Source organism: Drosophila yakuba, chromosome 3R, assembly GCF_016746365.2.
Source record: "Drosophila yakuba strain Tai18E2 chromosome 3R, Prin_Dyak_Tai18E2_2.1, whole genome shotgun sequence".
Classification (NCBI taxonomy): Eukaryota; Metazoa; Arthropoda; class Insecta; order Diptera; family Drosophilidae; genus Drosophila; species Drosophila yakuba.
The window spans coordinates 9,152,037-9,173,360 of record NC_052530.2 but is presented as its reverse complement, the minus strand read 5'-3'; the positions used below and the strand labels follow the sequence as shown (position 1 = coordinate 9,173,360).

Sequence of the window (21,324 nt, the reverse complement as noted above, 5' to 3'; positions counted from 1 at the left end):
TCGATGGCATTTGATGGCGGTGGATCAATGATCGGTAGATTTATGAATTGGGGAGCAGCTTTGCAGATAAGGCCTTGGAAATGCCGGTTATTTGAGTTTGCTAATAGAGACTGGAATTTCATGTATCTGGTTTGTTTTATTTCATGTTCTCGTTGGTGTCTTTAATATTTTGTGTATCGCAGTAAAAAAGGAATTTTATTGACTTACCTTTACCTTTAGTTCTCACGACATGTAACTATAAATTTACTTATCGATAAAAAATAGAGAATATAATAATTATTTTGCATTAAATATTATTTTTATGCCAGGGAAATTATAATATAGAACTAGTATATTTTGAATATTTATCATTTTTTATCATAAGTGTGTGATTGTCGGCACCAGTTCAAAAGGCACACAATAAGGTGATACCTTATACATATAACTTTTTCGAAATAGCTGAGAATTTCTTTATTTAATCAACTCTACGAAAACTATAAAAGGGGATTGATCTCTTAATGCCGCTGTGACCCCAGCATCCCTGGCTTATGAGCGCTATCCACCTTTATATGTAGATGCATGGACAATAATCCGAGTCTACGCTTGTGCTCTTTCAACGAGTCATACAAAGAAGTCGAGGAAGAAAGAAACAAACCGTAGGCGTAATCGAAACAATGAATGCCAACGCGTTGGCTCGGGTTTTTCAATGGGATTGAGTTTTTCGCCAACCAATTGGACAGTTCAAATAGATCGCTGAGTTCACTTGTCAAGGAATCGACTCTTGCAGTTGCCTTGCCAAACTGAAAAAAAAACCCCGTCTTCGAGTCTTGTGTATGCATCATGGTCGTCTTGTCTCGAATCCAACGACTTCTAGAGAGGGCCTTTCGCACACTACACCCACACTGCCAGACAGAAACAGCCTAGACACACCTGAGTGTGGGTGAGAGCGAGCGTTCAACCAGGGGTAATGGTAATGGTAATGGGTATTATGTATTACTTGAGCGCTCTCACCTGTTGCGCTCAGCTGACGCGGGAGAAAGAGCCAGCGACCAGAGCCAGTTGGCTCCCCAGTTGGCCGGAGAGGAAACCAGTTACCTGGTGGCCGCCTGCAGACCGTGGTGAGTTGGCAACGCACCAGCCAAGATCCGTGCCAGCAGAGAGATCAGTTGGTGGTCGTGCTTGAGACGGAGCGGTTGTGTGCCGTGTGCGATCGCATTACTTTCCTAACGATATATATACATATATATAAACCGCGCTGCCCACAAACGTGGCCAGATAAGAGGAGATATATACCTATTTCTCGCCGGGTTGGTGCTAATCTTCGATTTAAGTGTGCCTGCATGTGTGTGCGGTTGTGATTTATGCAAATTATAGCTTTCTTATTAAACAAACACAAGATCTGGTAGTGAAAAATACGAGCCAGCCGAAAGAAAAGAGAACCACGAACGAAAACATTCCATTGGAAATACCGAAAACAAGTTTTCTCCCTCCAGCTCTGAATCGCTTATTCGCTGTTTGTTTTCTTGCATTTGCCATTTCTACATAAAAGGAGTGAGAGTGAAATGTGAAATGTCAGTGCAAAAAGCCATCAACTTTTACAATGACATCACTGAATATTAGCCAAAACAAATACTAACACGGTTGCCAACAGATATGAAAAGAATAGAGCCGCATGCTGCCTAATTGCCTTCGTACTAACTTGGTCAAAATGCAGGCTTGCAGCGAATTTGGCTGTCTGCAGCCGTTTTCAGTTGCAGTTTCTGCTGCTGCCGTTGGAACCGGTTGAAATATTTCGCTGTCGCGATTTGGGTCTAGGGTTTTTGTTGCTGTTGCAGCGAGTTGCATGAGCATCGACTGCCTTGCATATACACAGTATATCTATTCATAGAGCCCATTTGGCAGCCTTTGTTTTTTCGGCAAGCTGGTTTATTTGCCTAGTTTCTGATTTGAATTGTGAGAAGTAAAAATTGTGCTGGCGTTGCCTAAAAAATGAAAGATATTTATGAGCTGCTCTTGGGTTAGATGCAGAAGTTGTAAATCCAAATTAAATATGCTAAACAGAGTTTACATATCGTAGGTCTACACAGTGTTTCAAAAGCACATTAACATTAAAAACTCAACGAAACTTTATAAAACAAAAGACTTGGGAAACGAACTTGCGTGATTGGAATCGAAGAAGTTTACGCTTTCACACTAAAAATGGTCATATTCGGCGTATTTTAAAAATTAGCTAATACCTTTATTCCTCAGCAATATTAACACACATTAACTCTTTGATTGATTGAAGCACGAGTAAGCCACCCCTATTTCTAAGCTAACGACTTTCCAAGCTATTCGTAGGGTGACCAAACAAATCACTAACAAATAACTAACAAATCACTCAAAAAATTGGCTGGAAAAATATAGACTCGACTTAACACTTGAGAGATCGTTATTCAACCGTCTTTCAACGGAAATGACAGCATTTGGGGTTACCAAGCCGAGTCAATGACAAATAACAGAAATTTCTGCCACAGATGTCGTGTGAACTTAAACAACCGCAAAAGAAAATCCCAGACCCCAAAAGAGAAAACTAAATAATAATAACGAATGAACAAAAGTCGGTAATAAGCTATCGAAACCCTTCGAAGATTTAAAAGTGCATGTAATTTATTTAATTCCATATTTATAGAAGATTACTATAAATTAACAATAACAAGTGCAAACGTGTGAGAAAAATCAAAGAGGAAAAGCCAAAAAGACGGAGCAGAATCATAAACCAAAATGCAAACGTGTAGAAGAAGAAAAGCCTCAGGCGACCCATCCACGGTCATATGGAGTAGAATGTGCCTGGCCACTCTCTGCGGATTACTTCTGCTTGGCATTCAAATTGACCGTGCGGCGTCTGCGCCAGCAGGCGAAGATGCAGCCACCACAACGATGCCAGCTCTGGATACCACAACAGATGCCCCAGACGCCGCTGCAGGCACCACTCAAGCCACAATTGCCGTAGAACAAAGCAGCAGCATTACCACCGAGGCAGTGGATAGTTCAACGACTTCCACGACGACAACAACTGAGGCGGTCAACAAATCCAATGCCGCCGAAACTGGTGAGTCCAAGCCGAAAGCCATGAAAATTATAGATGCCGTATAAACGCGACGACGCTCGCATAGATGGGGCATCTCATCCCGGTCTCCATTCAGACACTTTAATCCCGCCTAGCCGCGCTCTCTGCGCCATAATCAAATCTCGTTCTCTGAGCCACCAATTAACGCCGTGCCGGTGCGTGACTTCTGGTCCGCCCTTTTTTACCCATTTCGTTTCGATTTGTAAGGCATTTCTCCATAATTATTTTCCGATCCGGTTAAATGGAGCGAACAAGAGAAATTGTTCGACTATTAATGGATGGAAGAATATTTGGAGATATACATAAGTGGTTTCCTGTTGAATTACTTAGTTAATTACGCGGCATGTTAAAGGGAAAACATTAAAATTTCGAGCCCTTAAGCTTAATCTCGGAAACCTAATCTACGAGAAATTATTACTCGTGTTAGAACTAGTTAATGAATATAATTAAATTTTAACATTTCGGATCTAAAGAACTAATTCGTTTTTCATTATATATTCTAGTACACCAAGATATTATATCAATTTATTGAAATATACTTATTTTTGTTTGATATAATAAGTTACTTTATAATTCAGATCACACGTTCAAATTTTTTATTTAAATTCGGTTGAATTTGGGTTACTAGGATAACTGAAAAAAATGTTTTAAACCAAAACATTTAGATCATCTTAGATAGAATGAACTTTCACACACGTACCTTTTGTGTAAACTTCTGTAGTGCAAAAGTAAAAGGCTCCATTGTTCGGCGTTTTGTCAAATCAGGTCTTGACCGTTTAAGTACTTGGCTGTAGCAGATTTAAATTTATCTTGAACGTTGTTTTGGGCTTTACGTTAGTTGCACACCAAAATTTTTAAGGGGCAAGCACGCCGTCGTAAAAACTTCAATTGGTTTTTTATTCTTTTGATAGAATTTCAGCTAGTTTCATTGATGACTCGAAAAAACGAGATCGATTGAGCATAGGTTGTTGCCATGGCGTGTGGTAATGCATTGTTATAAAGGGACTGGCCTTTTTTGGCTGGTATCAATGCCACGGGGAAGTTAATGATTTAACAGCAAACATTGAGCTGATGGTAAGGTAAGCCTTCAGTATTTACTCAATTTAAATGCAAAGCAGCCAACTGTCATGACTCATGCCCTTAACCTACGTAGTCCCCATACCACAAGCCTCCAATAAGCTTCGGTAAATTTTGGGTGTTGACTTGTACAGCAACTCGGAATGTCTTTTCGCGGGGGCTAATTATATAAGTATGTGCCCGGGAAATTAGCTGGTAGAGATAAATAGTAATTAATCATTGACAGATGTAATAAATGAAACACCTACAAACTTGAAGAAGAAACCGCACCTGATTACATTTTAAAATGGGTATTTCAAGTTACGCAAACTCTTATTCTGCTAGGCGTCGAGTGGGTAGCTAGTTGATTGGGGATTTCGATTTTATAATTAAAACAAGCACATATATATTAGCAAATCAATTATGGGGTAAGACTTTAGACAGTTGATTAACTGGTTTTGTGTTATAGTTACAGCTACTACAACAGTAAATATAAAAATATCGCTAGAATAGCTTTAAACAAAATAATTAATCCAATTTTCATATTCATCTGTAATAAAAATCTCCCGTTTCATATATATATTCATATATATATATATCAATCTACGAACAAAAATCAGCAAAGTAATACTAATGATTTAATGATTTAATATATATATATATATATATCATATATATATATATTTATTTATTTTCAGTTTAGCGGCTTGTTTTGGGTGCTAAATTATGGCCTTGATGCCTTAATATATCAGAGATACAAAAATGCAAAAAAATCCTATTGAGCAATTTTCATGGCGTTGGCATTGCAAGTCAGGGACTGCACTGAAAATGGCTTGCCAAAAATAAATATATATAGGTATGCACGAGGTCCCTTAAAAAACTACGTATCACGAAATTTACAAAATTCAATAACGACCTCAATCAACTGGCCAACTTTACTGCGGCTCACTTTCTTCAAGGGAAAATGTACGGCGGGCAAAATGGGTATAGCTGAGTAACCTGCTGTTTTGTGGACTTGTTAATTGTTTATTATTTTTACAATTCATGGCAAAGTGAAATTTACATATTTCTGGCACGACTATCAACAGTTTTTGTATTGTAAACTATCCATATCGCATGCACTATGAAAAATGGTGTATCCTAAGATGAAAAAAAAAGGTTTTGCTAAATGGAATACAGCGAACTCCGAGGTGCAAAATCAAGTTCGTTTCCTAAGTCTTTAGTTTGCCGCGCCCATGTGAGCTTCTTCTTCACCTTCCCTTTCATGTTTATTTATACGCTGTTGTTTTTTCATAACTGAGAATTTCTGCAGAACAGGCAAGCAGGCAGTCTTATGTTTTCTCGGATTTTTCAAGGATACCTATTTCAGCGGAGTGTGAGAAACATATTTCTTTGAAGAGTGAGGCAATTCGGTTCGTGATTTCTGACTCGAACTGCTGTACCTTTCGCTTTGGGGTTCATACTCGATTAGCTGGCGAATTTCATGGGACCGCTATAATAAACCGATAAGTAAAAGTAGCTTAAAAGTGTTTTTCAACCGGCTAGTTCGAAAATACATACGTTGAGTATTATGTGTAGAGTGACAAATACCACAACACTGCGCGATTGTTAATTGTTTGCCGTTAGGAGGTGGGCTTTTTGCCGCTGTTATTTATATGGTCTTGTACATTGACACTCAATTCAGTTTCAGTTTGCGAGGGGTGCGCGTGAAAGTGCAGACAGCGGCAATAAACATTTTGGTCTTAAATATAGCTTTTGAGATGTTACGTATTCAAGTGTCGAAAAAAAACATTTTTGGGCTTTGAACTTTAAGTGGGGTTTTCACAGCGGATTTGCGGGCTTTCTCCGCCAACAGCCTCCCATTCAGCAGAACCAAACGGGTTAGGCAAGTGAAAACCCGGCCCAGCCAGGCTGTGAACTCAATCCCATTTATGTTAGGGGCGCAAATCAAAATACAGGCTAAAATGTAGCTCAATTGTAACTCGTTTGAAATATGCATTAAGCTATGGCATCAATTCACCTTACAGTATCATGCAATTCCCCCCCTGGTCTAGACGTGCGTTAGGTTAGCTGGCTAGCATTTTTCAATTAGATAATTTTCATGTATCTTATTCTCCCATGTGAGCGCAGTAAGAAAAATGTAGCACAGAAAGGCAATATGCGGCTAATTAATGCATTTTAATTGCGAATGACTGGAGTTGAGTGTGTGCTGGGCAATTATCTGTGTCATTGAACGGTGCTGAGAGCGGCGAACGTAGTCAGGAAGTTGAGCTAAAGCGGAGCCTCAAATAAAAGAATGGAAATTAATTTAATTACAAGTTCTGAATACCTTATACTGTTGTTTGAGCTGAAAGATTAGCTAAGGGGGTAATGGCAGATAAACAATTTCTCGCCACATAAATATGCGAAAGAATGAACTTCTTGTTAATTTGCAGATCAACCACCCATGTAACGCCATATAAGCTATGTAAAATCTTCAATATAAAGATTTTAAGTCTTGGTAATCGAATGTCCAAAACCCACTGTATAAAAAGCATATATGTATATAAATATATATTTGTTCATATACCAATTCGTGTACTAAAACTGTAGATCAAGTAAATACACAATGGCCCAACGAACAAAGTATAATTTGATATATTAAAATTGGTCGAATTCTGAACGTTATTTTTTAGGCGTTACATACCTTTGCTAAATACACAAGGAAGTGAAGCTCTCAATCAACGTGATTACTAAATCGAAATTCCGAACACGTTCAGTGTACATTGTAAATATATGTATACCCTAAGCGATCTTGTTTTCGCTGCCTGTGCCATTCGGTTGGCCTTCAATTCGGAACGCACTTTGGCACTAGTTACAAGTCAGCTAGTTGACGGTACAAAATCCACAGGCATACGCGGCTTCAATTCCAATCCAAACTCCACTTCGAATTCGATTTCATGGCCGGCCAAACAACTCGCATTCACTTGGCTAAAAGTGTGTGGTGTCATTCCATTGAGATCGGGTACAGATACAACTGGAGCTGCAACTACGCCAGCTAAGTGGCGTTGTGTTTAGTCATATCGTGGCATATTCTCATTTCTGCCAGAGGTCTTTGTCTCGGCTCCTTCAGCCCGAACCCCAAACGGATAATGACACGCGCTCTTGGTAGTATTTGAAACTTGTTTTACCTCTGCATCGGGTCAGCCTTCTCCTCCCACGCCCGCCCATTCTGCCCCTTTTTAGCGGGTCAAACTGCATTTGTGTTGTTGTTAGATGCACATGAACTTTCGAGTTGAAAAAGGTCAAATGCTGGTTGGGAAATAATTTTGCTTTATTGTCGAATGGCTGCACTCGTCTTCCGCTTTGCTTGTTAATGATATTGTTGTGAACTGTTGTTTTTACGGTGTAGAGGTATTTTGGCCTATCGGAGATGCTCTTACATACCTGACTGACCACCAGCCATTTGTTTGAGTATATAAATTCTCTGTCTGCTTGGGTTTTCTCAATGGTCTGGCACATTTTTATATCATTAGCCAGATAGAAAGGCCGATAAGATGCCAAGAACTATTTGGTTTAAGAGCAAGTTCAGTTACCTGCAATTGAGATGAGTTCAGGATAGAGCTGTCTATTTTGTGATTTCTTTAATGAATCTCTGTGTATCTACTAGACCCGGAAGCAAATCATTCTTAAAATTATCACTTTAAGGTCTTTCCGTCAAAAAATGATTTCTTTATCCATGTATAATTTTCATTCAACGTGCGCCATTGAAAGTTAACACTTCGTTTCACAAATTTCCATACTCGTCTTTTGTGGAACGTCATCATTTCAAACAAAGGCCGCGCAAATTCATTAACATCAGCAAATTTCTAAAACAAATACAATAGAAAACCTCCAAAACATGGGCTTAATTAAAACGAAAATATAATCAAAATTAACACCCAAAAAGAAGCGAGTGAATTCGAATGCAGGCTACATCGTAGATTGCGTAATCAATTCAGATTTTTGTTTCGAATCATAAATAAAAGTGACCACAGCCAACAGCTGCATAATACCTACGTTATGTTATATATATTACGTGCGAGAGTATATACATTTCTGATTCATGTCACACTTTAGGCATGACCGTTACATTAACCAAGCCACCAAAAAGGTAAAACCTTTCCTCTTCCCTATCTCTCCCCTTGATAGCTCTTGCCGGTTTCATTTTTGTTGACACTTTTTGCGCATTACTAAACTCGGCCAAAAGGGTGATAACGGGGCAGGGAGCGGTGACAGGTTAGTGGTGATCAGGGGCGTGGGCATGGTTATTAGGCAGGGACTGCTTTGAAGCTCTGCTTCCGGCTGCCCACGTTCAGAGCTTCCAGTACACTACTCGAAATTAATAAAAATCTAATAGCTGGAAATAATGTTAATGATATAATAACAATAATAATTTGGGTCTGTGAAGTGCAATTCATTTATTGAAATCCCGAATAAATTGTGTTCTTTAAATAGTATAGATCTACGGCTTAAGTATGGTCTGGATATTTTAAATTTCCGTTTTCAGATCTTTTTATTTTTTTTTTTCCGATGTACAAATGGCTTTGAACCAAATAAATTGACCATGAAACTCCTTCCCAATCGCATATGAAGCACATTTCCAGACATAATCAACTCTAGATCTATGGCAACCATTACCCAGAAGAATAACCACTACCCCATCTAACAAAGACATCCGGTTTGCATGCATCGCTTCTTGGCAGCTTGTCAATTCTAAGCACATCACTTATGGGCTCTCCTTTGCCCCGTTCTACAGCCCCGGCATTAAAGTGATCTCCCACTCCTCCGAAGAACTGTCTTTTCATTTGTTTGCTTGCAAAGCCGCAGAACGTGCGGCGACTTAGAAAAACCGCAGATGAGTTAAAACTACCGGACAGCAGTTTTGCATTTCTGCATAAGTGGCCTGTTCCGGGTGATTGTTTGCGGTGCTGATAGTGGTTAGCTGGTGGTTTGTTGTCGCATGCATATATATCATAATCAAGCTGGCTGACCGGCTAAGCGCTGAGTCATAAACTACGCTAAGCCAAAAGTCCAGAAAGAACTGATACATAAACTCAAGTTTGTTGTCTGAGTCTTTCGTATGCAGTCGCAAGGACAGACCACCAAACGAGTCCTATCTGTGCGCCATGTTCCAGCTGGGTATTTATTTATTTAGAGGACGCCTGGACTCTCTTAACGAAAGCCAGTAAAAAATAAAAATCAGTGACAGTAAGAGACAAATTGTGCGCCAAGTAAAATCGAACTAAACAAATGGAGTGGGAGCTCACTGCGGCAAAAGCCCTCGAACTGTTCGCGTATTATAAGTCGTGACAGCAAGCCCGTCGCACAACCAAGATTTAAGAATCAAGAACCTGAAGAAGAAACAGAGCTGCACCACAGCAATGGCAACCCTAGCTGGAGCTCGAGCTGGAGGCTGCCAGCAGCAGCATAACGAACTGAAATTCAAGGTTCATGTCAGTAACCCTAAGCTCCAGACCCGACACAACAATAAAAGCAACAGCTAAAACATAAAACACACACATAAAGGTGTTCTCTCTATATAAAAATCGACTAGAGCCTCTTTCTCCCATTCACTCAGTTGGCTAACGAACCGAACTGTCTTTAGCTAGGTGGTACGTACCCTGACTTTTAAGAGGTGTTTGTACTGTGGTACTGTAAATGTTTAAGTTTGACCGATTCCTTTAACAAATTTCTAAGCTAGAATCTTCTGTTGCAATTTAATTCGAAGTTGGAAATTTTAAAAGTCTAATCTAAAATGTATGCTTAGTATATTCGGTATTTTTTCATTTTCTAGCGAATGAAGGGTATTCATCTTTCGGAGCTTGAATTAAAAAAAAGATTTTTAACGCTAAATTGGCGTTCGTTGCATGCCAGCTCTGACTGCAAGACAGCCTTTGAATCTGACTGACTGACTGCCTGGTTTCAGGTCTCCTTCTTCTTATTGGAGCGGCGACAACTGTTGCATCCGCACCATGTAACAGGAACAATAAGCCCAGGACTAGGGAATAGGGATTAGGGCCCGGGGTCTGGGGCCACTTTTGTGGCTATTACGACGCACGCATGACAGTCGCCCTCCCCCTCCACCCACACTTTACATGGGCCTGTCGAGACGGAGGACTTGACTGGGTAAATGCCGTCCCCATGGGGTCGCATTTACTCCATTCCATTTCCCCTCCTCAAGACCTTCCATGAGTCAGAGACTCATTGAGTGTGCGAGGGTTATTTACCATTCCAACTGGATGATCGAGTGCTCGACTACGTTGAAAATTGCATCTAGACCATTTTAAAGTTATTACCGGAATGAGACTGAAGACAGAATTCAAATGGAGATTTTTGGAATTCCTTGACAGTCACATAATTATGTCCCAGCTTAATGAATATCGATTGACTAACTTACGAGATAAGAACCTAGAGGTGGAGGAAAAAGGTTTCCCTATTCGTGTGCAACAATTAGCAATCAAGTTCAAGTTCCCATTAATTAATTAAGTCTTAACCGAATGTTCCTGTGAATAGTCTGTGAGCTTGGCAGAAGCAATCATGAATCTCTTGGGCATCCATGTGCAAGTCAAGTGTTTTGTGTCGGTTTATAAGAAGAACCCCTTTAAGACCGCTTACTAAGGTCGTCATTTATTTATGACAAGAGTTTTGCGCCCCGAAACTATGCCCGAAAACAAATGTAATTATATAACAGAGAGAAAAGAAAATCACAAAGAACAACAAGTTGCCGGGTCTGTCTGAGCCCACAAAAGAGCTTTACAAGCCAACATACTCAAGCCAAAAGAAGCAGAAAACCGAAGAGGAACTGGAATTATATCATAAAAGATGTGTCTTGCCAGATATTTTGGCCGGGGCTTGTCCGCCCAGGTCTTCCGAGAATGGTCCGACCTGCGGACGATGATTCAGCAGGCAGAAGATTCAGGCAGACGGGGCTTAATGAATACCTTGCAGATTTTTAGGAACTGATGCTGCGGCAAAAAAAAAAACCGAGCGAAAAACAGAAATTACGTTTCAATGATGGCGTATCCAAGCGAATTGCGGATGGCGATAATGATGACGAGAAGCGTGAGATATTTCCAATACGATTTACGTGGTTTCCGCTAGAATTGCGAAAGAATTCTATCAGCCACTTACCGTAAATGTGGGACAAAGCCTTAGAGTTTGTTTACCCCAGAAATGACTTCATTCCGGAACGGAATCAATAAGAATTCTTCGTACATTTAATTTGTTACAGTGGCTAAAGTTATAACAATATCAAAGTAATGTTAATAAAACTGGGCACAGCCTTGCTGACCTACATTTTAATTTCACGCAATACTCATAATCTGGTAATCGCTATTTTGCGATAACAGAAATATTTACGTGTTTTGATGAGGACCGTTGGAGATACATAAAATATATAAGTAAAATCGAAAAGAAATGAATTCGTTTAAAAGCGAATTTCTTATAGATGGGTGTCCGTCGATATAAACTGACAGCTGTCACAACAAAAGTGTACAACGAAAAACTTATTGTGGCATTGTAATTGGAAAAGAACAGGTCAAGGGTCTGCTTTAATTAATAACTTCATGGTTTGTTAGGGATAATCAAAGAAGATCTTATATTTCCTATAACTAATTTCAATGCAAAAAATCCAGTTGAAACATAAACAAATGTTTTCTTTTCAGAGTTCACGACAGTTGTGCCAGTGCCAAGCAGCCTGCCAGAAGACACCAGCATGCGATCGACGAGCATTGAACCCATCACCTCCACGGAGCCAACAACAACGCCCCGCCAGGAAACCGAGGGACCCGATCAGCACATGGTCTTCTCCAACACGGAACCAGATCAGAGCCACATTCAACACATTCCGCTGCGGGATGAGCACGCCGAGAGCATTGGCGCCGACGATGCCACCACCGAGATGCAACGGCAGCGCGAGCAGGATCAGCAGCAGAATGAGCTCAATCAGATCTCCAACGAGCAGGACGATGTGGCCAAGGATCTCAACAATTTCCGACATCCGGCCACGCTCATAACAGCCAGCAACAGCAACAGCGAGGAGAACGTTGAAATCGAAAGTGACAAACAAGTTGAGACAACGACGGCGGCAGCCACATCCACAGCGGCAACAGCAACAGGTACACCAACAACAGGTACGCCAGCCACATCTACATCCACAGTCCCGAGTGAGCGCGAAGAAGATCCCTATCATGTGCATATACTGTCCGAGAATCATGATCGCCTGGCCGAACACGAAGATTATCAAATGCTCTCGACCAGCACCGAGGAATCGTCCACTACCACTTCGACTACTACCAGCACCACAGAGTCGGGAATTGTGGCTGGTATTGTTGTCAGTCAGGAGAACAAGGCAACCGCTGAGCCATCAACTGCAACCGAGGCAACATACACGTCCACATCCACATCCACAACCACAACAACTGCAGCGACAGCGGCCACTTCAACCACATCGCGAGCACGCGCCATGCATATGAATGATCCAGAAAATGAAGCGGCCACCACAATGATGCCGGACAGCGAGTCGGTGCCAGTGATTAACATTGTTGAAGGACAACACATGCTGCAGCAGGAGAAGAAGCAGGAGGAGCCGAAGAAGGAGGAGGTGACCAAGGAGTCGGAAAGCAGCTCCACCACCGAAGTCTCGACCACCACCACCGAGCCATCACCATTCGTTGCCTTTGCTGGCGAGGGACGATCGGCTGGTGGCGGCAATGATATCGAGCTGTTCCTGCACCACAATGCCTCTACCCACGAGCAGCTCATGGATCTCAGTGATGTCAGCATGGACGGAGATCAGAACGAGGGCACTACCAGCTCCACCACGCCCACTGCTCAGCCGGAAACGGAAATGCCGAAAATCGTGGAAATCACCGCCAGCGGGGATACCATGCAGCGGGAATGTCTGGCCAACAACAAAAGCTATAAGGTTGGTATCAACGCACTCTTTTTGTTTGGACACAGAAATCATTTAGAACTAATTCCAAACAACTCTTAACAATTATTAAGGGTGCCAGAAAAACAGAAAACCGAAAAAATAATTCGTAGGACTTAATAAATTTGCTTGAACTAATAAATGTTTCATTTTTCTCTGCCTAATGAATTTCAAAATTATATTTGTAATGATATCATTGTAATTATTTTCTTTATCACATAAATAATTTATTTATATAAATTCTACTTAACGATCATAGAGAAAGTCCATTTTATATCCGTTGCTTAAAGCTTTTTAATCTTTGACATTTCCAACCGTCTGACGTCAATGCACAGATCTGGTTGTTGTTTCAAATTCTGTTATATTGATTTGCATTTGCTTAAGTCAAGTTTGACCAGACGCCAGGCCCTATGACAACCATCATAAAAACACAGTAGAATATATGACAGATCCTGACAAGCAAGAGAGCTGCGGTCGACGTCACCATTTCCCAGTCGGCCTGCCCACTTCCTGGCACGCAACTCCAATTCGCCTTGTCGTCACCTGAATTGCATAATGGTAACGAGTTTGGTGCTCATAGTGAAACCGGTCAGAGCCCACTCAGCGTTCCAGCATCCAGCGCAGCTGTCTGCGCACTCCAAAAAGCGTCGAAAATCGAAAATATTTCGGAGAGCTTTCCCGGCTGCTGCTCGCCCAAGCAGCAATTATGCAAATATTTGCGCACCTTTATGTTGCAGAAAAAAGGCAAAAAAAAGACAGGCTGAGGAAGAAAATTCCAAGAAACTGCTCATTGTGATTAATGTTGACATCGCCTCTGTGGTCGCGGATCAATCCATCCCAATCTCCGCGCCAATTCGCATACCCAATTTGCAGCAATCTGTACAGCAGTGTAACAATTGCTGGCATTTTAAATAAGTAATAAGACAGTAATCAGTTAGAACGATTCGCTTGAACAGGGAAAATGGTGTGCCTTATGAATTCAAGTAATTGCTACACTCCTTTTTGCGTCTGTCCAAGTGTGACGTGTTCATCAAACGTTGCACTCGGTTCTCTTCAGCTCGGGTAATGGCGCCCAGTCATGTGAGCTCCACATCTTGGGCCGCATCGGGAGCTTGTAAATACATAGATGCAGATGGATACAGCTGCCACAACTTACTGACCAAGCCATTTTCCGCTGCGATGCTTGAGTCTTAGGGAGTTTGGCTCTTTTTTTTAAATACTCTAACTATACCTGATCCGCACACATTACTACAGATAATTAAACAATTTTCAAATTTTAAGACTATTTATGACGTGAATTTCGCGATAGGCATTTCTCAATGTCCTAATCCTTATATAATTTTTATTAAACACTTTAAAAGTTGTACCCTTGATAAAGAGCATTTACTCTTCGAGATGGCCCAGTCCTCATCTTTTATTAATATCGCTTTTCTTAGTCTTTTAAATTGCTTGTTTTGTAGTTTTCATAATCGAGTTTGCGGTCCACTTCGATATGAAATAATTTTTGCTTTCACTTTTAATGAATTGTTGTCGGCGGCAATCGGTCCTCCCCTTCCACCCTTTTTTTTTTATAAATTGCCATCGATCGGTGGACACGTGCAACATGCCAAGCCGCATGCCGCAAATGTTTTTCAAGTGAGCACCGAATAACTCAGAAAATAATCTGTAAAATAGCACAGTTTACCAAGCCAATTCGGTTTTTCTTTTCAGTAGTTTATTGTGCCAAAGAGGGCGTTATGGGTTTTTTTTTTCGACGCCAAGGCCTTTGAGGCTTTACAACAATTGTGCTCATTAGGTGCCATTAAGGAAAGGGGAATCAATTATGGGGTATGAGTTCTTGCACCTGAAAACCCAATAAACGCGTCGAAAACCTCTGCTAAATATTTAAGAAAACTAACATCAAAAGTTCATTTTCAACTCCAACAAAAGTCTATGCCCTCAGGCATGCGTAGGCTTCGTCGAAATATGACATATTTGATTATTGGAGCACCACGCAGAGAGCAGGAAATCCAAGTCGGTAATTGCCTTCAATCAACAAGGCGGATGATTGATGAGCCCATCTACTCTCACCTACTTAGTTAGTTGTGCAAATTGACGTAATTTCTGCGAAAAAAGCTTTCACACAGCGAAATTTATGAAATGTAGTTTGACAAAAAATAAAAATGGCTCAGTAGGTCGATCTTTGGTGATTACCGGAATAAATTTGCGGTTGTTCTTGGATTCAAATTCATGATAATCGGTATAATTGGGGTCTTTGAGATAGTGAAAGTAGAGGGTTATAGCTTATGATAGCATTAAAAAAACATAGGTAAATCTAAAGCTGCAATGTTTATATAACTTAAGCTTAAAGGTTTTTTTTTAAACTTACAAAAAGTGGCAATTGTCTACACTAAAGCATTTATAGTTTGCAATGAGTGACTTTAAACTGATGAAGTCTTACTCTAACGTATTACCATTATTCACAGCACGGAGAGTTGATGGAGCGGGATTGCGACGAACGGTGCACCTGCAACCGCGGCGACTGGATGTGCGAGCCGAGGTGCAAGGGACTGAGTTATCCACGCGGTAGCCAACGCAGCATGGCCAATCCCAACTGCCTGGAGAAGATGGTGGAGGAGGATGAATGCTGTCGGGTGATGGAATGCAATGAGCCGTTGCTGGAGCCCACGGTGGTGGCCACAGAGGGTGCGGCAGCTTCCACCAATGGAACAGGAGAAGCTGCTGTGACCCTGCCCACGACCGATGATGAAGGTGAGTGAGTGTATCTCTTAAGGGCAGCAGCAGATGAATTAGCTTTTTGTGGCTTTGCTGTAGTCGTAGCTTATATGCATTCCCAAGTCATCACTATTTGCCCAAGCATTTTAACATTTGCCGTGTTCTCTATGCCCTCCATAAACATGTCCCATCCACGCCGCTCACGCCCATTGCTCATTTCCACCACCCACCACATTGCAGCCACGCCCAAGCCTCGAAGCGATTGTCACTACATGGGGGGTATCTACAAGTTCCGGGAGCGCTTGGAGATCGGCTGCGAGCAGATCTGTCACTGTGCCGAAGAAGGTGTCATGGATTGCAGGCCACGCTGCCCGGAACGGAATCACACGCGTATGGACAAGTGTGTATATGTAAAAGACCCGAAGGACGTGTGCTGCCAACTGGAGCTCTGCGATGTCACCCTGGACGATCACGAACAGCAGCCAACGCCGCAGCAGAACACCAACAACGAAGATCCAGAGGAGATCGACCCTTTCCGCTTCCAGGAGCAGGCTCGCGACGCCGGAGGCGCCAAGCCCACCTGCACATTCAAGGGTACAGAATACGATGTGGGCCAACAGTTCCGCGATGGCTGCGATCAGTTGTGCATTTGCAATGAGCAGGGCATTCACTGTGCCAAGCTGGAGTGCCCCTCGAGCTTTGGCCTGGATGTCCAGGATCCGCACTGCATCCGCTGGGAACCGGTTCCGGTGGACTTTAAGCCCTCGCCGCCGAATTGCTGTCCGGAGAGCATGCGTTGCGTCGACAATGGCACGTGTACTTACCAAGGCGTCCAGATCGAGAACTGGTCTCCTGTCCCAGCCAATCTGACAGGTAAGATCGTGGCTTATTCACCTCCATTACAATATCCCTCGAACATGGCCTCTTTCACACAGGTTGCGATCAGCATTGCTATTGTGAGAATGGACGAGTAGAGTGCAGGGCAGCTTGTCCTCCGGTTCCAGCTCTTCCTCCGGCAGATTTGCCCTGTCATCCAGCTTTGGCCCGCCTGTTGCCCATTCCCGATGACGAGTGCTGCAAGCACTGGATGTGTGCCCCCCAAATCCCGAAAATCGGAGGTGCGGGTCAGGACGAAGAGGAGGAAGCTACTTCAACCCATGCCTCTATTCCACCAAATGGTAAACAAATCTGCATGCCATAATAATACCTTCCTCGTTTTGTAGTTTGCATGCCGTAATCAAGAAAGTGTTTCCACCCAATCGCTTCATTTCCTTAAGCTTTGTCATTGAAAAGTCATTTTGAGTTCGTGTTGTATACATCTATTGATTACATTGTTTTGTTGATATGTTGCGCTTTTGCTCGTTGTCCTGACCTCTTCTCTACTGCCATCTTTATCGCGCTGATATGCTATTTAATTTCGTTTTACTTTATTTTTATTTTCTACGCTCATCACAACCAATTTCAATACTGTTATTCACGCTATGCATTTTGTAAATAATCAAACTACAACAACCAATCAACCATCCACCATGCAACCGATAACAGAAACCACAACAACGACAGCGACAGCAAATATCTCGACCAGTATACCTAGCAAAGTACCCCAAATCAAGAAGGACGAGGAGAAGAAACCATCAGCAAGTGGCGCCTTCTATCCCACCTTAGATGGCAAACCACCCAAGTCGATTGGCGGTCTTGGTATCTTTGAAAAGCCGGATAAACCGGAGAAGGGCCACAAGAAAGTGCAGCATCAACAGCAGCAGCATCTGCAGCAGGAGCAGCAGCAACACCAGAATGATGTTATTTTCGACGGTGATCGCACAGAGGAGCAGGAAGACCCATTGCCACCGAACGGCGGATTTGTGCCCTTCCAATTTGGCCACCAGCATGCTCATCAGCCGCATCTTGGACCGTATGGCTTCTACAATCCTGTGAAGCCTGTTTACGAGGACTATAATCAATATGAACCGTACGACATCAATCCCAATGGCACACCCCAGGGCAAACCGCCTCCAGTGCCCACTAGTCAGTCTGATTTGTTCAATATATTGGGTGCAGAACAACCAGGACACCAGGTTCATCCGGGCCATGCTGGACCACCAATTCATCCTGGGCAAACACAAAAGGACAATCACAACCTGGGACCACAAGTTCGAATCGAACAGATACTGCAGCACCTGCAGCAAACTGTTCCAGGTGGACCACCACCGCCGCCCCATCAGCAGCACCAGTCTCTAACACCGCAGCAGCAGCAGCAACAAGCTCCGCAGCAACATCCGGGTCATTATGTGCCCATCGTACACAGTGGAGTGCCACCGCCGCCACCAGGACATGGCATTGCCATTGTCGATGGGCAAACAGTGGCCTATGAGAGTTATCCTGTGATCCCGGGGCTGGGAGTACCACAGCTCCATCCGCATCCACAACAGACGACCCCGCAGCAACACTTGCAGCAGACAATATCGCCTAGCTCAAGCACCACTTCTGGACTCTCTACGCAGGCTAGTGAGCACAGTCTGCACCAGAACAAGGACAAGCTGGTCAAACAGCAGCAGTCAGGTTGAACAAACTATTCTAGTCACCACCACACCTCTTAGATCTCCTTTACTTTGCTCAGCTATTCAGCAAACAATAGAAACACTGCGACAGGGTTTTACTGTACTAACTGAGACAACACCATCCACAAAAACCAACAACAGACATACACTCATCTATCACAAGCACTAACCAACCCATCAGCTTAAACGATCATCCATAAACATGCTTGCAGCTAATCCGCAACTTAAGCAATTTCCAAACGATGCTCGTTTATTAATATTCGGTGTACAAATACTAATACTACAAATACTCAAATAAGTCAGAGATGAGCAAGTTAAGATCACCGTGGGAAACTATTATATTTTCCTCACTAACTTAAAAATATAATCCAAATTTCAAATCCCGATGTTTAGCTCAGAAGTAATAAACTTCAATTTCTTTAACATTTTTTGAAAGCATCTTTTTAACTAGTATATATAATAAATAACCGAATGAATTTTGGAGATTTAGTTTCAAAGTAAAAGTACAATGTCCAAATGACGATCTTTATGATTGCTTATCTCTTTCCTTATCTCTTAAAAGGCTTTAATATAACATCAACACATTTTTATTATAACAACTAGGAGCCAGCAACCTGCAACCTGATATCGAAGTTCACACCTTGGAAGCCATCGATCCTCGTTCCATTCGCATTGTGTTCACCGTTCCCCAGGTCTATGTGAACCTCCATGGACGCGTGGAGCTGCGCTACTCGAATGGACCCAGTAACGACACATCCACATGGGAACAGCAGATCTTTGCTCCGCCCGAGGACCTCATTGCCACATCCCAGATGGAGTTCGATCTACCCAGTCTTGAACCAAACTCACTGTACAAAGTGAAGATCACTTTAATACTTCGTGATCTGAACTCGCAGCCCACGAGCAGCATCTACACCGTGAAGACACCGCCTGAAAGGACTATCACTCCCCCACCTCCGTTCCCCGATTACAGGCCAGACTTCCAGGACATCTTTAAGAACGTAGAGGACCCAGAACTGACGGTCAGCGAGACGAACGCCAGCTGGTTGCAGTTGACATGGAAGAAACTGGGCGACGATCAAATGGAATACGTGGATGGAGTTCAACTGCGCTACAAGGAACTGACGGGCATGATCTACTCCTCAACGCCTCTGATCCATCGCACATTGACCAGCTACACCATCCAGAACCTTCAGCCGGATACGGGCTACGAGATCGGGCTCTACTACATTCCATTGGCTGGACACGGAGCTGAATTGCGTGCGGGACACATGATTAAGGTGCGAACTGCCCAGAAGGTGGACGTGTATGGCTTTGATGTGACCGTAAACGTGACCAAGGTGAAGACCCAAAGTGTCGAGATCTCATGGAATGGAGTGCCCTATCCGGAGGACAAATTCGTGCACATTTATCGCGCCATCTACCAGAGCGACGCTGGTAAGGAGGACTCCAGCGTCTTCAAGGTGGCGAAGCGAGACAGCACCACTGGTACCCTGATCATGGATCTCAAACCAGGCACCAAGTACCGCCTCTGGCTGGAAATGTACCTCACCAACGGCAACACCAAGAAGAGCAATGTTGTCAACTTCATTACGAAGCCAGGTGGTCCGTCCACTCCCGGAAAGACTGGTAAGTCGTAGGAAGGTTGAGAATATACATGTGTAAAGATTATCAATAAAATATAATTCCGTTTCAAGTCCTGCAATTTTTTGAAGGAATAAGTAGAGGGTTTAAACTATTTGGTGAGCCGGAAAAAAATCCTTAAGATATAACTTCAAACTACATATAGTTTACTTATGTTATATTTTAGTTTAGTGATTTGACAATTATTCGCTACTAATACTCTATCTCGGCTGTGCCATTATCAGGAAAACTACTAACCGCGGGAACGGACCAACCCGTGGGCGACTACTACGGCCCCCTTGTGGTGGTTTCTGTGATCGCTGCCTTGGCGATAATGTCTACTTTGGCCCTGTTACTGATCATCACCAGAAGACGAGTTCATCAAACGGCATCCATTACGCCACCACGAAAAAGCGACGCTGCCTATGATAATCCCTCATACAAGGTAGAGATCCAACAGGAGACTATGAGTGAGTAGATTGCATAATACGATAAGAATCCCAGATTATAATGTTTTTTAATTCCAGATCTGTAAATGACTCACCTTGCCCTGCAAGCAACTAGTTTGAAAGCAGATTCTTGTAAATATTGAAGGGAATAGATGTGGAAGAAAAACTCAGTGTCAGTAAAAGAATATAAGTGAAAATCCTGAATCAAACCGATTAAATGAAATGGAGCAAGCAATTTTCTGAAACCGGCGCAAGATTAAAAAATTTGTTCAAATCGAAATGGCCGCCATGTTGAATGTAGTGGTTAAGTAATCTAAAACACATACCTTTTGTTAAACAATTTGCGACTTGTGTAAATAGAGAGAGATTGAGACAGAAGAAGACACCCTATGGAAGAACCAATTGACAATAGCTCCACAACTAAAATTGGCCTCGCTGGGCGTATCGATTCTATTGGCGATTTCAAAATGCATACGAGTTTAGTTAGTTTAACTTGTAAATTGTAGCTTTACACTTATCGTAATTAAAGGGCGCATCAACATCAACAGACTCCGCAGCACCAGCAATACGATGCGTTCTTCAATTAACAGTCCATAAATATTTAAATTAGCTTTTAAAGCGTACATAGATATGCATATGTATGTGAGTATGGATAAATAAAGAAAAGATAATAAAACTAAAAAGCCATTTTTTTCTGGTTAATATAGTGGCCCCTATCACTAACACTTATCGGAAGTATAACATTCTTGTTGTTGATTTAAGCGTATTAAAAGTGAAAATATATTTTACTTGCAATGCTGATAAAATGCTTGAAACTATATTAATACAAACTAAAGAAAGCTAGATATACCCCTTCAAAAATCTTACCTATTTGTCACAGTT

The 21,324-nt window shown here is 42.3% G+C and overlaps 1 protein-coding gene and 1 pseudogene across 6 annotated transcripts; both read left to right on the top strand.

Moving 5' to 3' along the window:
• Window positions 1-946: 946 nt before the first annotated feature.
• LOC120321942 lies at window positions 947-2,544 on the top strand (annotated as a pseudogene).
• On the top strand, window positions 1,139-21,108 carry LOC6536078 (putative epidermal cell surface receptor). Of its 6 annotated transcripts, none has more exons than XM_002096652.4 (10): window positions 1,140-1,286; window positions 2,651-3,070; window positions 11,830-13,091; window positions 15,563-15,848; window positions 16,053-16,685; window positions 16,748-16,990; window positions 17,358-18,371; window positions 18,974-19,999; window positions 20,239-20,463; window positions 20,521-21,108. In XM_002096652.4, exons 2-10 carry the CDS (start codon window positions 2,743-2,745, stop codon window positions 20,526-20,528), a joined length of 5,025 nt encoding a protein of 1,674 aa, XP_002096688.3. In that variant the 5' UTR covers window positions 1,140-1,286; window positions 2,651-2,742; the 3' UTR covers window positions 20,529-21,108. The 6 variants fall into 6 exon arrangements, with proteins under 6 accessions (XP_039231930.1, XP_002096688.3, XP_039231931.1 ...); XM_039375995.2 differs by having other exon boundaries at window positions 1,153-1,286; window positions 2,654-3,070; XM_039375996.1 differs by lacking the exons at window positions 20,239-20,463; window positions 20,521-21,108 and adding an exon at window positions 20,068-20,189 and having other exon boundaries at window positions 1,139-1,286.
• Window positions 21,109-21,324: the final 216 nt, after the last annotated feature.

Coding starts and splice junctions, on each gene's coding strand:
- LOC6536078 (XM_002096652.4), top strand. CDS start 2,743: ATGCAAACGTGTAGAAGAAGAAAAGCCTCAGGCGACCCATCCACGGTC. Junction 13,092..15,562: donor CCAACAACAAAAGCTATAAG/GTTGGTATCAAC, acceptor CATTATTCACAG/CACGGAGAGTTGATGGAGCG. Junction 16,686..16,747: donor TGTCCCAGCCAATCTGACAG/GTAAGATCGTGG, acceptor TCTTTCACACAG/GTTGCGATCAGCATTGCTAT.